We start from the raw sequence: 17,327 nt of genomic DNA, 5'->3' as shown, positions 1-17,327 counted from the left end.
GGCACTCTTGTGAGTAGAAACTGACACAACTTTTACATGGTACAAGGTTAAACATGATATCTTTTTGAAAATTGGAATGCATATTTATTATTTTTGTGCAGTTGTTCACAGATTCAAAATTTAAAAAGCAGTGAATATGACAGGTGCAGAAGTTTGAATACCCTTTCAGTTAGTACTCTGTATCCTTTCTTTTGGCAGAAATAATTTCCAGCCATTTCCTGTAGCTAGCTAAGAATCTTTCTATTCTTGCTTTTGGAATGTTTTCCTGCTCTTGTTTGTGGAACTCTTCAGCTCAGAAATATTCTTAGGTCTCCTTACATGTACCGTATTGTATGTTTGAGATCTCTCCACAGTTTTAAAATAATATTCAAATCTGGAGATTATGAAGTCCATTCCAAAACATTTTCCTTTCTTTCCTGAAAGTATTTCATGGTTGATTTGGAGCTATGTTTTAGATTGTTGTTTGACTTGACATATTCAACTTCTTTTCAGCTTCCACTCCTCTAATAATTCCGCTAACATTGTAGAACATTAGTTTCTAGAATATGTTGACATTTAGTTGAATCCATTCAACTAGTAGAGACTTTTCTTGGACATCAAACTAATGCCCCACAATGAGACAGATGTACAACCTACCACATTAAATAGGAAATCAGCAGAACATAATTTAGATTACTGAAAATGCACTTTATATTGGGCTAACCTTGAGGACAACTCAGAAGCTGCAGCTAGTAAAAATGTGAAGCTAGAGTCCTATCAAGCATTCATTTAACAGGAACAACATTGGCTTCCGATAAGATTCCATGTTAAACAATATTTTGTTTGAACATAGTACTGCGTTAGCCACAGCTGGCTGCCTTACATAGCATACTAAACTATACATGTTAGTTTAAAAACTCTACTGGATTCATGCATCACTATATCAACACTTAGTTTACTTTAGCTTGACTTAAGATGATGTTTGCACTAAGCCACACCCTAAATTGATTAAAAAAAAAAAAGCAAGCTACCAATGCAAGCCATATGCTAATTTCTATAGTATATGAACTACAAGAAACTTAGTTAAAAAATCTCTCCTAGTGAAGCCATGTTTGTTTACTTATTTATAAGGCTTTATAGGCCACTCCAAAGAGAACCAACTCTGGGCAGCAAGAACCAATTTCACTGCTGGCTATTCATAATCTTTACAAATGGGGTGTTTGGGCATCATCACTACATAAACAACAATGTCCTACACTGGGTTTTAGTAATTCATCTTTGCTGTTTACCATACAACACATAGTTATTAATGATTCGCAGATGCCAACTAATATTAGTATCAGATGCTAACTGGTATACTTCAAATTCCCCAAGAACGAAATCTATCTAAGCAAGATTAGTCAGTCATCATTTCCAAACTTCTTTAAGAAAAAAGAAAATTCTGAGACTGCTCCACACAACATTCTGATGAACATCTGGAAATTCAGTTGCACATAGGATATTCACTGATATTTACATTTACCTACTAAGAATGTAAACGAAACATTTAAGCATACAGATGGCTGGACTAGGAAAGACCAACCCCTGCGAAATTACTGAAGTAAAAACCATGAGTCAGAGGAGTACTGATAGCGCCATTAACCCACTCCTGCAGTGTAAAAACAGATTTACCTATCTCCCAGGCAAAGCAGGTAAACAGAAAACTGCATAGATAAATATGAGGACCAAAGATGGAAGTCTTAAATTCATGACCTATTATGGGGACAGATTCGTGTGCCAGTAGTATACCTTATACAGGAATTATCTGTGTTTAATACTTAGCATACATAGTCTTTTGGCAATGACTTCATAACTGATCTTTACAAAGTAAGTTATTATGACTCTAAACAGGAAACAATTTTTCCAACAGCGTTTAGTACAGTACTAGTTATCCCCCAAAAAACGTCACGTGACAGAAGAGGTCACATTGGATAATACAGGAAAGGAAAGAAACAGAAACATTTTGAGCAATAGAGATCTTGTCCCACAGCTCAGAACCACCCTTTGATTTCATTTGTAGTGATCGAATCGCAAAGAGACAGAATCTCCTATATCTTAGACACAAAGACATGAAAAGAAATAGGATCGTGAACATCGAAGCTGGTCTGTAAAGGTAAGTTTACTCCCCCCCCCCCTTCTGCTAACTTACTTCCTTCAAAAGCAGTGATTGCTGAAGCTAGAACTACAATGTTTTTGGAATCGTTTGCCACCGAAGTTATTTCAAATATCCACATATTTCTGAGCGTGCATACTTGGGCTGGTCACCACCCCTTCCCCATGAGCCTTTACCACGACCGGCAAACTCAGGAGGCGGAACAAGCTTTTCCCTACGGACCCTATACTGTTGCGCCGCTGTAAAATTTACACTCACGCCTTCTGGAGGAAGCCTCGCACGCGAGTAGGGAACACACCCACAGCATCGGGGCACAACCAAAGCAACCGGCAGGGGCTGGGAATGCCAGGTCTCCCACCAGACTCAGGACACCGTTGGCCTTTTCCACCTGGGTCGGCGGGGCTCAAAGCCGAGTGGCCACGCTCTTTCGGCCGTCGCCGTCCAGCTCTTACCTTCACGGACACCGCCGGGGCCGAGTCCACCACGGGTAGTAGCACTTGTTGCGCAGAGGGCGGCGGCGCCAGGTGAAGCACCGCGTCGGCGCCGGCGACCTGAGCGGAGAGGCTGGGCCTGCCTTCAGCATCCGACCCCGAATCGGACTCGGAGTCCGAGCCCCCGTAGGACGCGAGGGCAGCGATGGCAGCCGACATCTTACCCGAACGGAAGTGGCCCTCGGCCAGGGGGCGGGACGCAAGAAAGGCCTGGCGCGTCCTGGCAGGTGCGTAAAACAATTCTCTTTCTCTCTGGACTCTCCTTATTTTGGGCTGAATTTACTTAGGGAAACTCTTTTCCCTAGCAATACAAAATAATTGTACTTATTTTTAGACTTCTGTCCAAGTGCAGTTGTGACGGGAGCCATTAAGCGTCACGCTTTTTAAGGTTGAGCATTTTAGGACTTTCAACCAGTACACAAATCCCAGCATGCCCTCGACTGCTGGGGAGGGACGAACGTAGCGTAATCTCAGACTGTTGGTCCTGAGATAGGATAAGTGGAAAACCGTAATTTTAAGACACATTTGCTTGCTTGCATTAATTTTCTCGGGACTACTTCCAGTATACATAATAGGAGGGACTGTAAGTACCAGAGAAGAAGAGCTACTTGTAAATTGTATGAAGAAAAAAAGATTTGTGGCACCCTCATATCTAACCAAATCTCGCTCTCCTTTTTATTCCAAAACAATAACGGTTCCCTTTTATACCTCACACAAATATTGTGGCATGAACGTATCGGTATTGCTCACTAGCAAGCAAAGTTTGTCTTTTTTCTATGCGGTCCCATAGGTCTGGAATTTGGAAACGTAAATAAGCGTTCGGTCCTCTGATGTCCAGTGCGAAAATATTTTACTAGAGGAATCAAACTCGCCTTAAATTCTCATGTTTCTAAATGTCACCGAATACTTTTTACAATGGTAATTTCAGGGCGCAGGTACGTAATGAAAATGCGCTGCTTCTGTTTTGGCCACAGACCTAACATAACTATGCATTAGGGTGCAGTCCGAGATCTAGTAAAAAGAATGGCACCCAATGACTAGGAATTCACTGGTTCATTCTTATGGTCATTCAGAAAGCACGAATTCGTTCCAAAACCTTGTATAAAAGTAAACGTTCAGAGCATAAATCCTAAACATAGTTACTGGAAGATAGTTGCTTCCAGGATTATATTGGAATATATAATTAATTACAAGATAAATCAGTGGGACTTATTTCTGAGTACATACAAATGCGGTCCGATACCATTTATTTCAATAAATATAGGTTTGTGTGTTAAGATTTGTAGCCTTACTAGAGACTTAATACCACTAAATTTAATAAAACCAGCTCAAGAATGGACAGCAAACCATGTTTAGTTTTATTAGGAAGTAAATCGAGGCTAGGGATTACTGCAGCCTTACTTCCGCGATTAGTGGAGCCGTGTGAAGTTTCACAGCACAATCTTACCCATAACGCAGATGCAAATCCTACTGAGTCCAGTGCGGTTTCACCCGCAATTGGACAGTGTATTGTATCCTAGCACAATTGTATAATGACAGAATGACCGCAGCATTCAAAGTACAGCATTTTAACTCCTTTCTTTTCTAACCAAACATCGCTCCAAAGGAAAATGGAGCAAGACTCCAAGCGCACGTAAGCCCCGCGAACGCTTAGTCTGCGCCGACCTGGCACTTAACGGAGCCCCCCCGGACCCTCGCCCTCCGCCTTGCAAAGTCTTCTCCGTCCGACTGTCTTTGGATCCAACACCAGCTCCTCCTCCTCTTGTTCTAATTGGCTGCGAGAAGCCGGTTTGAGCAAAGCCGCAATAAAATCCTGCTGCTGCCGCCGCCGCCTCCCTCGCTCTCACCCCTTAGGAGAATAAAGCTAGCCTGTACCACCCGACCGTGTGTGCGGGGGTGTGCGTGCGTGACGGGCGCCAGAAAAGCGGCTCAGGTGTCCGCCTCCTTTTATCCCGAGCCTGAAGAGCCGCGCGGCGGGGGCTGGCGGCCAGGTGCTTGCGCAAACGACACCTTTGCCGCCCTCCCCTTCAGCCGCCGCGCCACCCCCGTTCCGGGAGAGAGTGCGGGAGCCGGAGAAGAAGCCCCGCCTTCGGCACACTCGCACAGACACGCGCGCGCCGCTCTCTCGCGCCGTGTCTATTGTGAAGCTTTGTGCGGAGGAAGGTCCGCGCTTTCTCCTTCCCTTCTCCCCCGGCTGCTCCGTCTCAGCGCCTCCCCCCTCGGTCTCTCGCAGACGCCCGTGCGCGAGGGGGGCTCTCGCGCAGGGCGCGTTCGAACTTCCAGCCCCAAAGGACCCGGTGGGCACGAGCTCCCCTGACCTAGAAAGGGGAAGGGCTGGTGCGGGGCTGTGGGAAGATGTGAAAAAGGGAGAGTGGCGGTGCTGGTGGTGAACGCCGAGAACTGGGAAAGACGCCGGGATTCCCTAAGCAGAAGGCGCGGTGAGTTTCCTGCCTGCTGCGGTCCTGTATTCTCTGCAGTGCTCCCCCTTCTCCCTCCCGCCGCCGCCCCCTTCCACTTGCCACCGCTTCCCCGCTCGGCGAGATATTCCCACTCAGTCATTCCACGCGGGGAGGGGGCACGCCTCCCACCTTGCCTGCTTGCCAGCCAGCCAGCCAGCCGTCTCCTGCGCTGGGTTAATGAGGACGGGAAGGCGAGGGGGTCAGTGTTAGTAGCTGCCCCCCTCCTTCCCTTCAGTCCTGCGGCCTCAGGTTGGGGCATGCGGGCGCTTCCGGTTAGCTAATTTTTCTCCTCTTCCCCGCCGCCCCCCAAGATGAAAAAAGAAGGCGAGGCTGCGGTTATGGGGCTACTTCTCAGATGTACCTTAAACGCGTCCTATGGGAGGAGGATTGCTCGCCGCTTCTCTGCTTGAGCCTTGAGTCTTCCGCGAATAAATGGCAATCTTTTTAAAGCTGGATAGCCCCGCTTCGAGGCTGATCAACCCATTAATCCAGGGCTCATTTCTTATCACATGCTCAGATCGCTCAATGTGAACTTGTTCTCATCTCTTCCCCATCTGATGGATGAGTGGTTAGAAGCATAGGTGGCCTCTTCCCTCCCGGTCCCTCTTTCGGTCCAGACTTCAGAATGGAATGGAAGACGCTAATCTGACGAATTTACTCTAAGTAATATGAAAGGGGGCTGTAATATTTGTTCTACGGTAGTTGGTGCAAAATAAATGCCTGTATGTGTATAACGCATTAGTAGAAATATGAAGGGACAGTTGCTTTTTCGGGGGCGGGGGGTTGATGTGTTGGGTATGGGCCAGAATCCTGCGAAATGCAATGAAATATGAGGATAGGGAGGACTTTATATATCCTTGATTTGTATGAAGCTATGTAAAGCAGTGTGGAGTAGGTACAAGGTTGTAGAGCTCTTCTCTCAAGCATGTAGAAGTAAGGAGGGGCACAACTGTCCACTTGCCTTTCAGTATATATAATTGTGTTTCTATAGGATGGAAATGCTATGAAACATCATAGCCATTTTTGAATTAAACTAGTTTCTTTTAAAAACCTGAAACATATCTTGAGAGGTGGTGGTTGCATGGCAGTGAATGAGTTATCCAGCTCTGCTCCCCAAATGTACAAAATATATTGTTACAAAAGTATTTTAGTATATCTTTTTGCTTACATTTATTATACAAAAATTGTGATATTTAAAACTCTTAATTTCTTATTTTAAATAGGTAAGATCCAAACCTTTTCCCCTGAAATCTTACTTGTGGCTGTAATAATTATGTCATAACAGACTTTAATTGCTTTCAACTTCCTACAGTTCTTCTAGATTGTACTTTATGCTATTTGAGAAAATTTTCCAGACATTGGATATGAAGATTTGACATTGGTTTTGAATGCTTTTAAATAATTTTAAGTTTCTTTTTTACATTAAAATTCTTTTTTTAAAAAATTGGGAAAAATTACTTGATAACAAGGTAATAAAATAAAATAATACTTTGTATATATTTACATATAGTATAAAATATATATTTGAAAAAGCCTCATTATTACTATGTTACCTTTATACACTTGTTTTTGAAGAGTTTGAAGTACTGTACATATGATACTTTTATTAGATTAAAATATTTCTAAATATTAGATCTTTAATTATTTGAATTGCACTGAGTTACTACTTCTTATAAAGCATATTTTAACTTTTGAAATTTTGCTTGGAAGTTGATGTTGCAGACTGTCGAGGAAAAGATAAAATATTTTTTAAAATGTGCTTGTAATTTTGGATGGATTGTTTCCCAGTTCCATTCTAAAAGTAGATGGAAAAATCAAAGCTTATATCAAAATCAAAGCTAATGCATTCCACAATAAAAACATTATAGTAACCTGATTTTGGGCATCGTCAACTAGCTAAAATATTGTACCAAAATATATCATAATCTATAAGGTAATATCATAACAGATCTCTTTTGAACATAATAGTATAAATGGAGTACACAGACAGCTTATAGCTTTGAAAAGATTGTGCTTTATTGCTTTCATATTCATGAAGCTGTTTTGTCTTAATTGTTATTGCTTTTATGAACTAGCAGCAGGACTGAGATATTTTGTGTGAACTCAATATGCAGTGTTCTACAATAACATTGTCTAGAGTTTCATTAATGTGTTACTGCTTTTACTATCAGTATGTGTATATCTTTTTGGTGATGGTTTGGTGAACTATGTAACTAGTATTTCTGTGAAACTGAAGGAGATGGGATAACCATGGTGATATTCATGTCTAATAGGAATAGGGAATTTCAATAAGAACTTTATCCATTAAGCAGCTGTAAAAGCTACTCTTGTTACCTTTCAAGCCCAAGCATTCATCTTCTTCAGAAAAGGAAATATTTGGAATTTTAAAAATGCTAGTAATTTGAAATATTTTAGTCTTAAATATTTCAAGGGTTACAATAAGTTCCAATGTTCTAAAAAGTAAAGGACATGGTATATAAATTGGGCTGATCAGCATATTTTCTTGAGAGGATTCTTTTTTTAATTGGTTTTTATTGTGTTTAGTGGATTTTATGTTACTCATTTAGATTTATCCACTAAGATATATGTATAAAAGTAGTTCTCAAATCTGGTGATATATTGATGCTCCCTTCTTTTTGTTATCCACTAGGGGCAGAGGTTTTACAATTACATGATGCACTTTCTCTGTGTAGAATGGGCATTGCAGTGTGGTTTGTTCCCAGCAGGTGGCAGCACCTAGCAGAACTTGGTTAATTTTGGAAGCCTAGCAGAATTGGTTCTGGTTAATATTTGGATGTGGGACTATCTAGAAACTCCAGAACTACTGGCTACATTGAAAATTTGAAAAAAAAAATCTTAGAAGAAGGCAGTTGCAGATTAATTACAAAATGCTGCAAGAACCCCCCTGCATTTGAGTTTAAGTTGAGGGCATCCTTTTCATACTGGTATGAACTTACCATTAACAGCTTCTAGAAGAGTGGACAGGGTAATGAAAAATTGGTAGAGTGCAATGGGAAGATGTATCCATAGATATTCCACTAGTTTTCCCTTTGTTTTTGTTTGCAGCAAACTGGAAATAGGAATAATGAAGATGTCTGTCATTCTTCTGAATCATTTTTTATATAATAGCTGTATCTTTTTTCATAACATTCTACAACATGTATTCCATTGACTTTTATTTATTAATGTAACTTCGATTTCATATAAAAGATAACTAAACAATTGATAGTATAAAATGATTTCTCTAGGTATACTGAACTTAAAACTTATGATTCCATTGACTTCAGATAAGAAATCCTTCTTTGTTTCCCTCAGTTGTCATTAGACAAGGAAATAGAAACTATGCTACCTTGTTCTAAAGTTTTATGCAAGACCTATTTTACTTAACGCTGATTGCTGAAAGAGTAGCTTCTCATTATGTCTTCTGTTCCTCCCATTATTTTCTGGCATTGTGAATGACTTGTGTTCAGCTTTTTATCAACAGTTGCTAAGGAGTTCTATATTAAACAATTCAGAATCTAATGGACAGTGCAAAGTATTTTTAATATAAATATTGTTTATTTAAAAGTTCTGCTTGGCTATACTTGGGCCACATTTATTTATTCTAGACCAGTCATATTGATTTACAGTAAATGAGTCAAGAGCTATAGTTTTGGCTGTAAAATGGCAATATGAGAGCCAGTCTGGTGTAGTGGGAAAGGTGCTGGCCTAGAAATCAGGAGACTGAGAGTTTTAGGCCTGCCTTAGGCACAAAAGCCAGCTGGGTGACTGTGGGCCAGTCACTCTCTCTCACCCCAACCCACCTCACATGATTGTTGTTGCAGGTAAAATAGGAGGCAGGAGTATTATGTATGTTCATGCTTTGAGCTGACCCAAAAAAAGAAAAAGTGGGAATAATAACAACAACAGGAGAAAATCACAAAATACAAAGTCCTGCAAATAGAAATAGAAAAACTGTGACAAAAGAAAGCAAAGATAGTACCAATAGTTATAGGTACCTTAGGTGCAATTCCAAAACATCTGGAGCACCACTTGAACAGCATCGGCATTGACAAAATCACCATCAATCAATTGCAAAAGGCAGCTTTACTTGGAACAGCTTATATCCTGCAACAATACCTTTAACACTATCAAACAACAACATCTGCCTATCCCAGGTCCTAGGGAAAGACTTGATAGGTGGATAAAAATGCCAAATCCAGTCTAAGCAACTGGCTGACTATGTGACCAACAAAAATAAATAAATGTATTTTCTCAAATATGGTTACTGGTCTGTCAGATCTTTTTTTATTTAAACCAAAATTATTATTCATCAGATGGATTTTTCCCCTCTTTAAAAAATAAAAACACTGGGGACTAGCATAGTTGGAATCCAAAGGCACACTAGTTGGAGGCTTGTATAAAAGAAGTTAATTTTCTGCATCTCCACCTTGCACCCATGAAAATTGCCTCTAGAGTCTTTCAGTGTTTGAGGAAATTTAGGGAACTTCAGGGAGATAGAAAATTACAGCTCTTGGATTCATTTGCAAAAGCAGTTCTGTCAGCAGAAGAATTTGACCACCCAGAGTGTTTTTGTTTAATACATAAGACCTTAATACATAAGACATAAGCCAAGATATAAATAAAATATATTTAGAAATAACAGTACTCATGCACTTTCATTTAAGCGCCTTGGTGAATCAGATCAAAATCTACTTATTTTGTAATAAATCTCTGTAGCTCTGGTCGAAATTGATTAGCTGGCCATTGCTTTCTGTCTAAGTAGCTTTCCATGTTACTGTGAAACTATGAAACTATCTGCCTCTTCTTCTTGTGGTGTGGAGATTGGTCAGTCTCTGATTTTGGTAAATGTGGTAAAAACAATAGCTATAGGCACAAATGGCATAACTTTTGGAATGAATGGGATAAAATATTAGAGCATACACTTTCATGCCTCCCTTTTATCTCTCAGGATCTAAAGTTCTAAGAAGACTGTTGTGATAAATTTGCAAGATACTCAAAGATCAGTGTTGCATATGTTTGCTCAGAACTTAACACTATTAGTGGTAACTTCATTAAGTTTTACAGACCAAGATTGGATCAGGTCTTTTTTTTTTTTTTATTGTTGCAGCTTGATGATGTAAAGAGGATTCTTGGAAAGATTCGGCTGATTATACATGTACTTTACCATTGCTCTTCATGGCTTGTAATAACTAGTTGTAAGACAGAAATATTAGCTGTTTGGGTTCAGACAGCAGGTAAAGCTTTCTTGAGGGAGGATGAGATGCCAACAGGTTTGAAAGTGATTGTGGTGTATCTTTTCCTTTAAAAAGTTAAAAACTGCTCTGAGTTTTTGCTAAAACCTTTTAAAAAGGGGTGGTTGGGCAGCTCTAGACATTCTGATAAAAAGATTTTAAATGTACTGTATTTCAGTCTGTCCATGCTGCGTTGTTACCGAAATAGCATTTTTGGGTTTTTGTGCTTTTGTTTTGTTTGTAGCCCCGATTGATCCATTCTTTTGTCAAAAATAATTTCTACTGATTCTACTGATTCTTAAAAGTAAAAAGGAGTCTCTGGTGCTGCTCAGTGAAAGTTTCATTCTCCAATTACATCAAAAGATGTTGCAATTCTGTTGCGATTAGCTAGATAGCAAATCCCATTAACTGAAGTATGACTTAGACTTGGCTCATGTATCACATGAAGCAGGAAATGCACAATTTCTATTGGCTTCAGCTCTGTAACAGGCTTTACATGACATGTTGAAGACCATACTCTAAAAATAGGCAGGTAAGATCCATTTTAGGGTGGTTCTGAGACTCTGCAATGATCAAGTCGCATATTTTGCTCCTTCATTCTCCCCAAACTCCAAAAGATGGAGAAAGGGGACTGGAATTTTGATCCCTCCCACTCTTGGAGCTATAAAATGGATGCTGAAGGCTACAGTTGATCTCTGGGGTTTGCTTTTTGCACTCTTCAAGATATATTTTGTTTAATCATGGTTTGGTTACAGACCAAACAGTAGGTTCACGTGTCACATTATGCTGTAATGTGATTTCTTTAATGTCTTCAGTTAATCCAATAATTATCTAACATTAATGAGTATTTTTGTGTCTTATTTTTCTAATTTCGGGATTGTCTGCTACTACACAATCCTGGATATGAATGCAGCTATAAACTAGGAGTGTTTCAGCTTTCAAACATGCCCAGAATGGTCAGAATAATCCATTTCATATTCAAACAGTCTACTGCAGGTGTGAAATGTTTTAACCATGCTTACTGTAGATCTTAGTTGCTACATTGTTGTTTCTATAGAATAATGAGTGAAGATTATTTTCTTAGTTTTCTCCGACCACATACCACAAATCAACTAATTGCGATTATTTACAGGTAAGGCCTACATTATAATCTCATTGTGTTGCAGCTACTTGGACACTGATATTAAGACTTTGCATCAATGTTTCTAAAACTGAAATATTTTTAGAAATGAAGACATAGATTAGCAAATTCAGACTGTTAAATAATAGTTGCCTGTTCAGGAAAGATCTAGAGAAACCACTATAGTGTCTAGTGAAAACTCTCCAGCATATGTATAAGGATCTACAGACTGTACCTTGGAAATCACTTCTTTTCCCAAAAATGTATTAGAATTTTTCTTTCAATTTGTAGATAGATCCAGATAGATGCTGTGGGAGGGGAAACAGCCAGGAACAGCCCTTGGAATGTCCTGCATTAAAGCAGTAAGGACAGTACCAGTCAAAAGCTTTATTACTGAGGCAGAATAAAGTTTGGGGATCAGGACCTCGCACTTCATGGTGGTATCCATTTCTGTCAACTCTAGGACTGGAGGTTTTATATATTTGTGTGTGTGTATATGTGTGTGTGTGTGTGTTTTAATATGATCATGAGGAACAGTCCTCAGTATGTTGAATGAATTGCGCCATTGTGGCTCATACCATTGTATATAGATTGACATGTGCAAATCTAGCCAATTATATTTTATTTGCTATTGGTTAGCTTAAATATTAAATTAGATCTGGACTTAGCCGTACATAGAGTAGATCTACTGACATCAATAGAACTTAAGTTGGTCATGACTGAGTTAAGTCTCATTGATTTCAGTAGGTTCACTAAGTACAACTAAGTCCTGAGCTAGTCTTTAAAGATCATAATCAAATAGACTCAGCCTGATTGTACAGTAAGGTTTTCATATCCTATATTATCAAAGGAGAATGATACACTTTTCCACTGCTGTTAATGGTGACTTACATATGTTGGTTCCTGGGCATTAAGTGGAGATCAGTTCCCTTTTTTTTTCAGTATTTGTTTATTTCACTGAAGCTTTGTACGTAAACTGTTTAGAATTATGATTTTAGAGGTTTTGTCTGAAAAATTGCTTAATAAAAGTACATCTTATTTTCCTTGTACTGAATCCTTAATTTACTTACCCATCATACAATTCCCTTTCAGGATAAGCAGTGTTATATTAAGCATAGAAAGGGAGTAAGAAATAATCAGCCAAAGAAATTAAAAGTGTGAGATAAGAAAAAGAAAAATAGATAAAAGGAATTTACATTAACTCTACCATACCTCGCATTACTATTTTTGCAAACCATCCTTGCACTGCTTCATATGTTCCTTTTTGTTCAATAGAAAGCTTTATTTTAATCACTTATTCTAATGCTAAGAGCATAAAGTTGTTGAACATAAAATGATTTGTAGTATTATTAGCAGAACTGAAGTTACAAATAAAAGATTATCTTATTTTGAGTTATGCGTTTAATTCCAAACATGAGGACCATATTGCTTTTAATTACAAATTTGCATTTTGTGATAGTTTGTTTTTCCTCATTACCAAAAAAAAATAAATCTGGAAATCATCCATTTCTAATTGTACCGTTTCAATTTTATATTATCCCCTGTGAACTTCCCTTGCTCTGCATTGCTGTAGTTCTGTTCACTCCTTTAAAAATGTATGCCTTTCTTTGTATTCCCATCTCTTTCCTCTGTCTTTCATGTTTCTCTACCTGTAAACATCTTGTTGATGTCCATATTGGATGCATTTATGTTGAAGGACAAAATCCTCTTTTGAGGTGATACCCATTTTTCCCAGCAGTCCATAGTGACATTCCATTCCTGTTATCATCTTTACAGATTCCTGCCAATGTCTTTGTTTCTTTCTCCTACGTTTTTGATTTCTGAATCCTTTCTGCCCTAATTTCAGATTGAAAGTCTGGAAATAATAGGCAAGATTTTAGCTGTCCCAGCAGTTCACACAGGAGTTCAAACATATGTCATCTATCAAGGCTAATGATACCAGCTCAAAAAAATTGGTATCAGATCTACTGTGAATTCAGGGAGATAAGGATCAATGCAGAAGCAAGCATTCTGTTATCCCTTCCTATTTCTGATGCTTCCATAGATATTTCCACAAAGAAACTTATTTTAAAGATCAAATCATTGTCCTGGCATCATTGACTGGCTAAGGGAATTGGTAAGAAAAAATATGCTATATCATTCATATTGTCTAGAGATGATTAGTTAAGACATTTCAGCTCAAAATATCAAGATTCACTATCTGTGCTTCTATTCTGATAACTATTAAAGATATCTTTTTTTTAAAGTTCTATATTTTTTGAATTTTGAAAATGGTTGTCTGCTGCCTTGAGATCCATTTTGACATAATGTGATATAATCTGAATATAATATAGAATTAAACTTCTTAAATATAAATAAAGCAAACTGGATAATTATGAAGTGTAATGAGCTTGTGTGTTTTGATTAAGATAAGAAAGATATGAATACTTTCTGACTTTTATATTGTGAAAGGGAGAGTGATGTGCTTGCTTTGTTTATTTTAAGATTTGGCTTTAAAATAAGTCTAACTGAACTCACTGGAATTTATTTCTGCTTGTGTAGCATCCTCCTACTAAAGCCTTCAATATGTTTCTTAACAAGGTCCAGTTGCAGGTTTAGGCTTAGGAGTCTAGTCAAAACCTGCTTCCATATTTTCTAAAAGAGAAATTCTGGAACACATCTAGTATGATTTAAATTGTCTTCACAAGGTTAGCCATTTTCATCTTGAACTGCCACCAGTTATTGATCTGGATGACAACCAAGTATGCTTCTGTGGTGCATGACTGAGAATTGTTGATGGACTAGGAAGATGTTTCTGCAGACAAAAATCTTGTCCTCTGTGGATTTTTATATAGCCAATATAAATCCTCTGTTACTGCTCCAAAAGCAGCTGTTCTACAACTGTATTTTCAGCAAAAGAAGACTCTGGGAAATAATGCATTTAAATATGAAACATATCATGATATATTTGACTTGTTGCTTAGCAGCCAAAGCAAATTATGTAAATTGAAAATAAGACAGATTGAACATTATGATAGCAAAGCGATTTCACTTCATCTTGTATCTTCAGGTTAAATAATGGTTTAAACAGAATCAGTTTCTGTTCTTTGAACTTTTTTTTTTTAATACTATAGCAAAATAAAAGGTGTGGAGATGCTTATAAATGCTTCCAAAATACTCTAATATGGAAATATTTTATTAAAATACTACCCATCTTATGAAACCTGAACAGATGAATATATTAATTAAAATTCTGAGCATAATCATTTAGGAATACCTTCTTGCTCATTTAAATTATAATCTCTATCACTAGAAATTTTTTACATAATTCAGTATTCTCGAGAACTGTGTGCAAGTATAAGTGTATCATTGTAGTATAAAAGGATGGTTGCTTGATTTGTGGTCCTGTAGGTGGGTGCGTTTCACTTTGGAAAGAAATCTCTGTAAAGAGAAAAATTCTCTATAATGCAAGTGTGTAGACAGTAAGGAAGATGACCTTGATGAAGATAGGCCAGATCCATTACCAAAGAGATGAGGAGAAAAGAGTAGTTTAAGTCCAACAAGCAGAAAGTACATGGAAGCAGCTCAGACAGACACCTCTCGAATTCACATGGGTATAAGAAGGGGAGGAGGTACAGCACAATCAGACTTGCAAGATTTTATTATTATGGCCACTCTCAATAAAAGTACTCCTAGCCTTCCTGTGGAGCTGATTCCCAGTCTGGCCTACCTGGGGCGGGAGTGGGGGGGCTGACAGTGGCTTCAAAGGAAAGATTTTCCTCAGAACATAGCAGTAGGATAAATTCTTCTCTACGTGTTTGTTGTAATGCTAGCATTCATTGGCTCTTTCAGTTGATGTTGATGCTATTAATTTAAAAAAAACATGCATATTAAGTGCTGGCATACATTTTTCAACATGCAATATTTAGACCTGAGAATCATATGCTCAGTGATAGCTACATCATTTGGGTGTGTGCAACTCTCTAGCTATCTATATGGGCTGAAATATTGAAATATTGTCTGAGTTAAAGAGTGACAACTATATGCAGACTCTAACATTAGTGAGCCCTTTAGGTACCTAGCTCATTAATATGCCACCAAAAAAATTCACCTATTGCTGGCCTATACCTATGAAATCTTCATATTTACAGATGGAGTTGTCATCTGTGTAATATAGTGAAGAAATATTCAATATACAGTAGAAGATGGACTTAAGAACTCACTTATCACTCAGGGAAACAGTGATTGATAACCAGGATGGCTGAGCTTAGTAGTTAATTGGTGTCATTAAAAAAAGGTTCCAAAAATTGGCTGGTGTGGGTCTTCCGGGCTGTGTGGCCGTGTTCTGGAAGTTTTGTTTCCTAACGTTTCGCCAGCACCTGTTGGCATCTTCAGAGTGCAGGAGCACAGACAGGAGCAGTTCTCTCTGTGCCCCTGAACTGCTTCTGTCTGTGCTCCTGCACTCTGAAGATGCCAGTCACAGGTGCTGGCGAAATGTTAGGAAACAAAACTTCCAGAACACAGCCACACAGCCCAGAAGACCCACACCAGCCATCGTATGCCGGCCATGAAAGCCTTCGACAATACGTTCCAAAAATTGGTTGGAACTTGGGGCCAACAATGAAGCTATAACAACATTATTCCATTTCATTTCTAGCATGTGTTGGATGCCATTTAGTTCGTAAGTGAGCAATACAAGTATGTAAAGTAAAAATTGGATGAGTATTCTGTTATATTTTATTGTCTATATATTTTCTATATATCATGGAGAAAAAAAACAGATTTCTTCCCTGTGTTTTTGAAAGTAACATACTACAGTCTTTAACAAAAGAATAAGAATCTGTGAAAATCATATAAAAGTAGATGACATAATTCTAGCAACACACATACAGGAGGGACATGGTCAAATCCCAGAGTACAGCGGAATATGCTTTGACAAAGAATATTAAGCTTAGTCCAAAAGTATTATAATTTACCACACTAGTTGCTTCATTGTGAATTTGTTCAATTTCTGATTAAAGACAGTTCCAATAAAGTATATTCTTGAAACTGAGAAGGTTTACCTGTTGGAGTGAATATGGGTGGCATGCCAGCTGCCGCATCCTCCTCAAATAGGAGTTGCAAGTCCAAAAGGACCCCCAAATTGTGCACCAGCTCTGGTTAGCAGAGTGCTACCCCATCGAGAATCAAAGGTGACATCTCTCCAGATTTAGGGGCAACCCCCCTCCAACACTCTGTTTTGCTAGGATTGAGTCAGAGCTGGTAACTCCCCATCCCCTCACAGCCTCCAGGCTCTGTGTCAACACCTGAACAGCATTGCCTGCCAAACTTGGGATGGAGATATATAACTGGATATCATCAGCATATTGATATCCTGCACCCCATGCCGCTGAATGAACTCATTCAGTGGTTTCACGTAGACTTTAAAGAGGAGCAGACAGAGACTCCAATCCTAAGGTACCACACACAAAGAGGCCTAGGGTTGGACCTCTCTGCCCTCCAACACTGGCTGGAACAGGCCATGGAGGAGGGAGAACCATTGCAGTTTTAAACTTTAAAGTCTCATTGAGTTTTCACTTCAAACAGAAAGGTAGCATCTAAAGTAAATAAGATAAATACCAGGTGTATTTATATAGAGATAAATGTGGTTATAAAAAGATTGAAAAGATAGCTGATAGAGAATTTAACCACTAAATACTTAATATAATTTTAGTGAATTTCTTTTGATATAATTTTATTGAAAGTTTTAAAAATGAGTAAAAATTAATACAGGCTAAAATAAAGAAGGAAAAAAGAAAAAGGAAGAAATAAAAGAGAAAGCTAAAGTGCAAAAAAAAAAGGTAGAAGAAAAATAGAAGAAATATAAAGAAGTGGCTTCTGAACTTCTTTACAGCAGTTATAAATACAATTATA

At 38.5% G+C, this 17,327-nt stretch overlaps 2 protein-coding genes across 3 annotated transcripts in view; one reads left to right on the top strand and one right to left on the bottom strand.

The window, feature by feature from the left end:
- Positions 1 to 2,815, bottom strand: part of CDC40 (cell division cycle 40) — a 40,893-nt gene extending 38,078 nt beyond the window's left edge. The window contains exon 1 of the mRNA XM_007432241.3: positions 2,584 to 2,815. Coding sequence (XP_007432303.1) covers positions 2,584 to 2,781 — 198 coding nt within the window. The 5' untranslated portion in view covers positions 2,782 to 2,815. The remainder of the gene's footprint in view (positions 1 to 2,583) is intronic.
- The window catches only part of WASF1 (WASP family member 1), a 56,614-nt gene continuing 42,042 nt past the window's right edge, over positions 2,756 to 17,327 (top strand). Inside the window, exon 1 of one of the 2 annotated variants that reach the window (XM_088139360.1) lies at positions 2,756 to 2,849. The gene's annotated coding sequence lies outside the window, so the exon portion shown is untranslated. Of the gene's footprint in view, positions 2,850 to 4,731; positions 5,061 to 17,327 lie in introns of those variants that run through there. The other variant, XM_007432240.4, reaches the window with a different exon arrangement.

The sequence above is a fragment of the Python bivittatus genome, unplaced genomic scaffold (genome assembly GCF_059951505.1).
Source record: "Python bivittatus isolate LINGU-HERP-01145 unplaced genomic scaffold, Pbiv_v1 ctg000020_np1212, whole genome shotgun sequence".
Taxonomy (NCBI): Eukaryota; Metazoa; Chordata; class Lepidosauria; order Squamata; family Pythonidae; genus Python; species Python bivittatus.
Note: the sequence above shows the minus strand (reverse complement) of the source record. Positions and strands in the feature narration are given on the sequence as shown.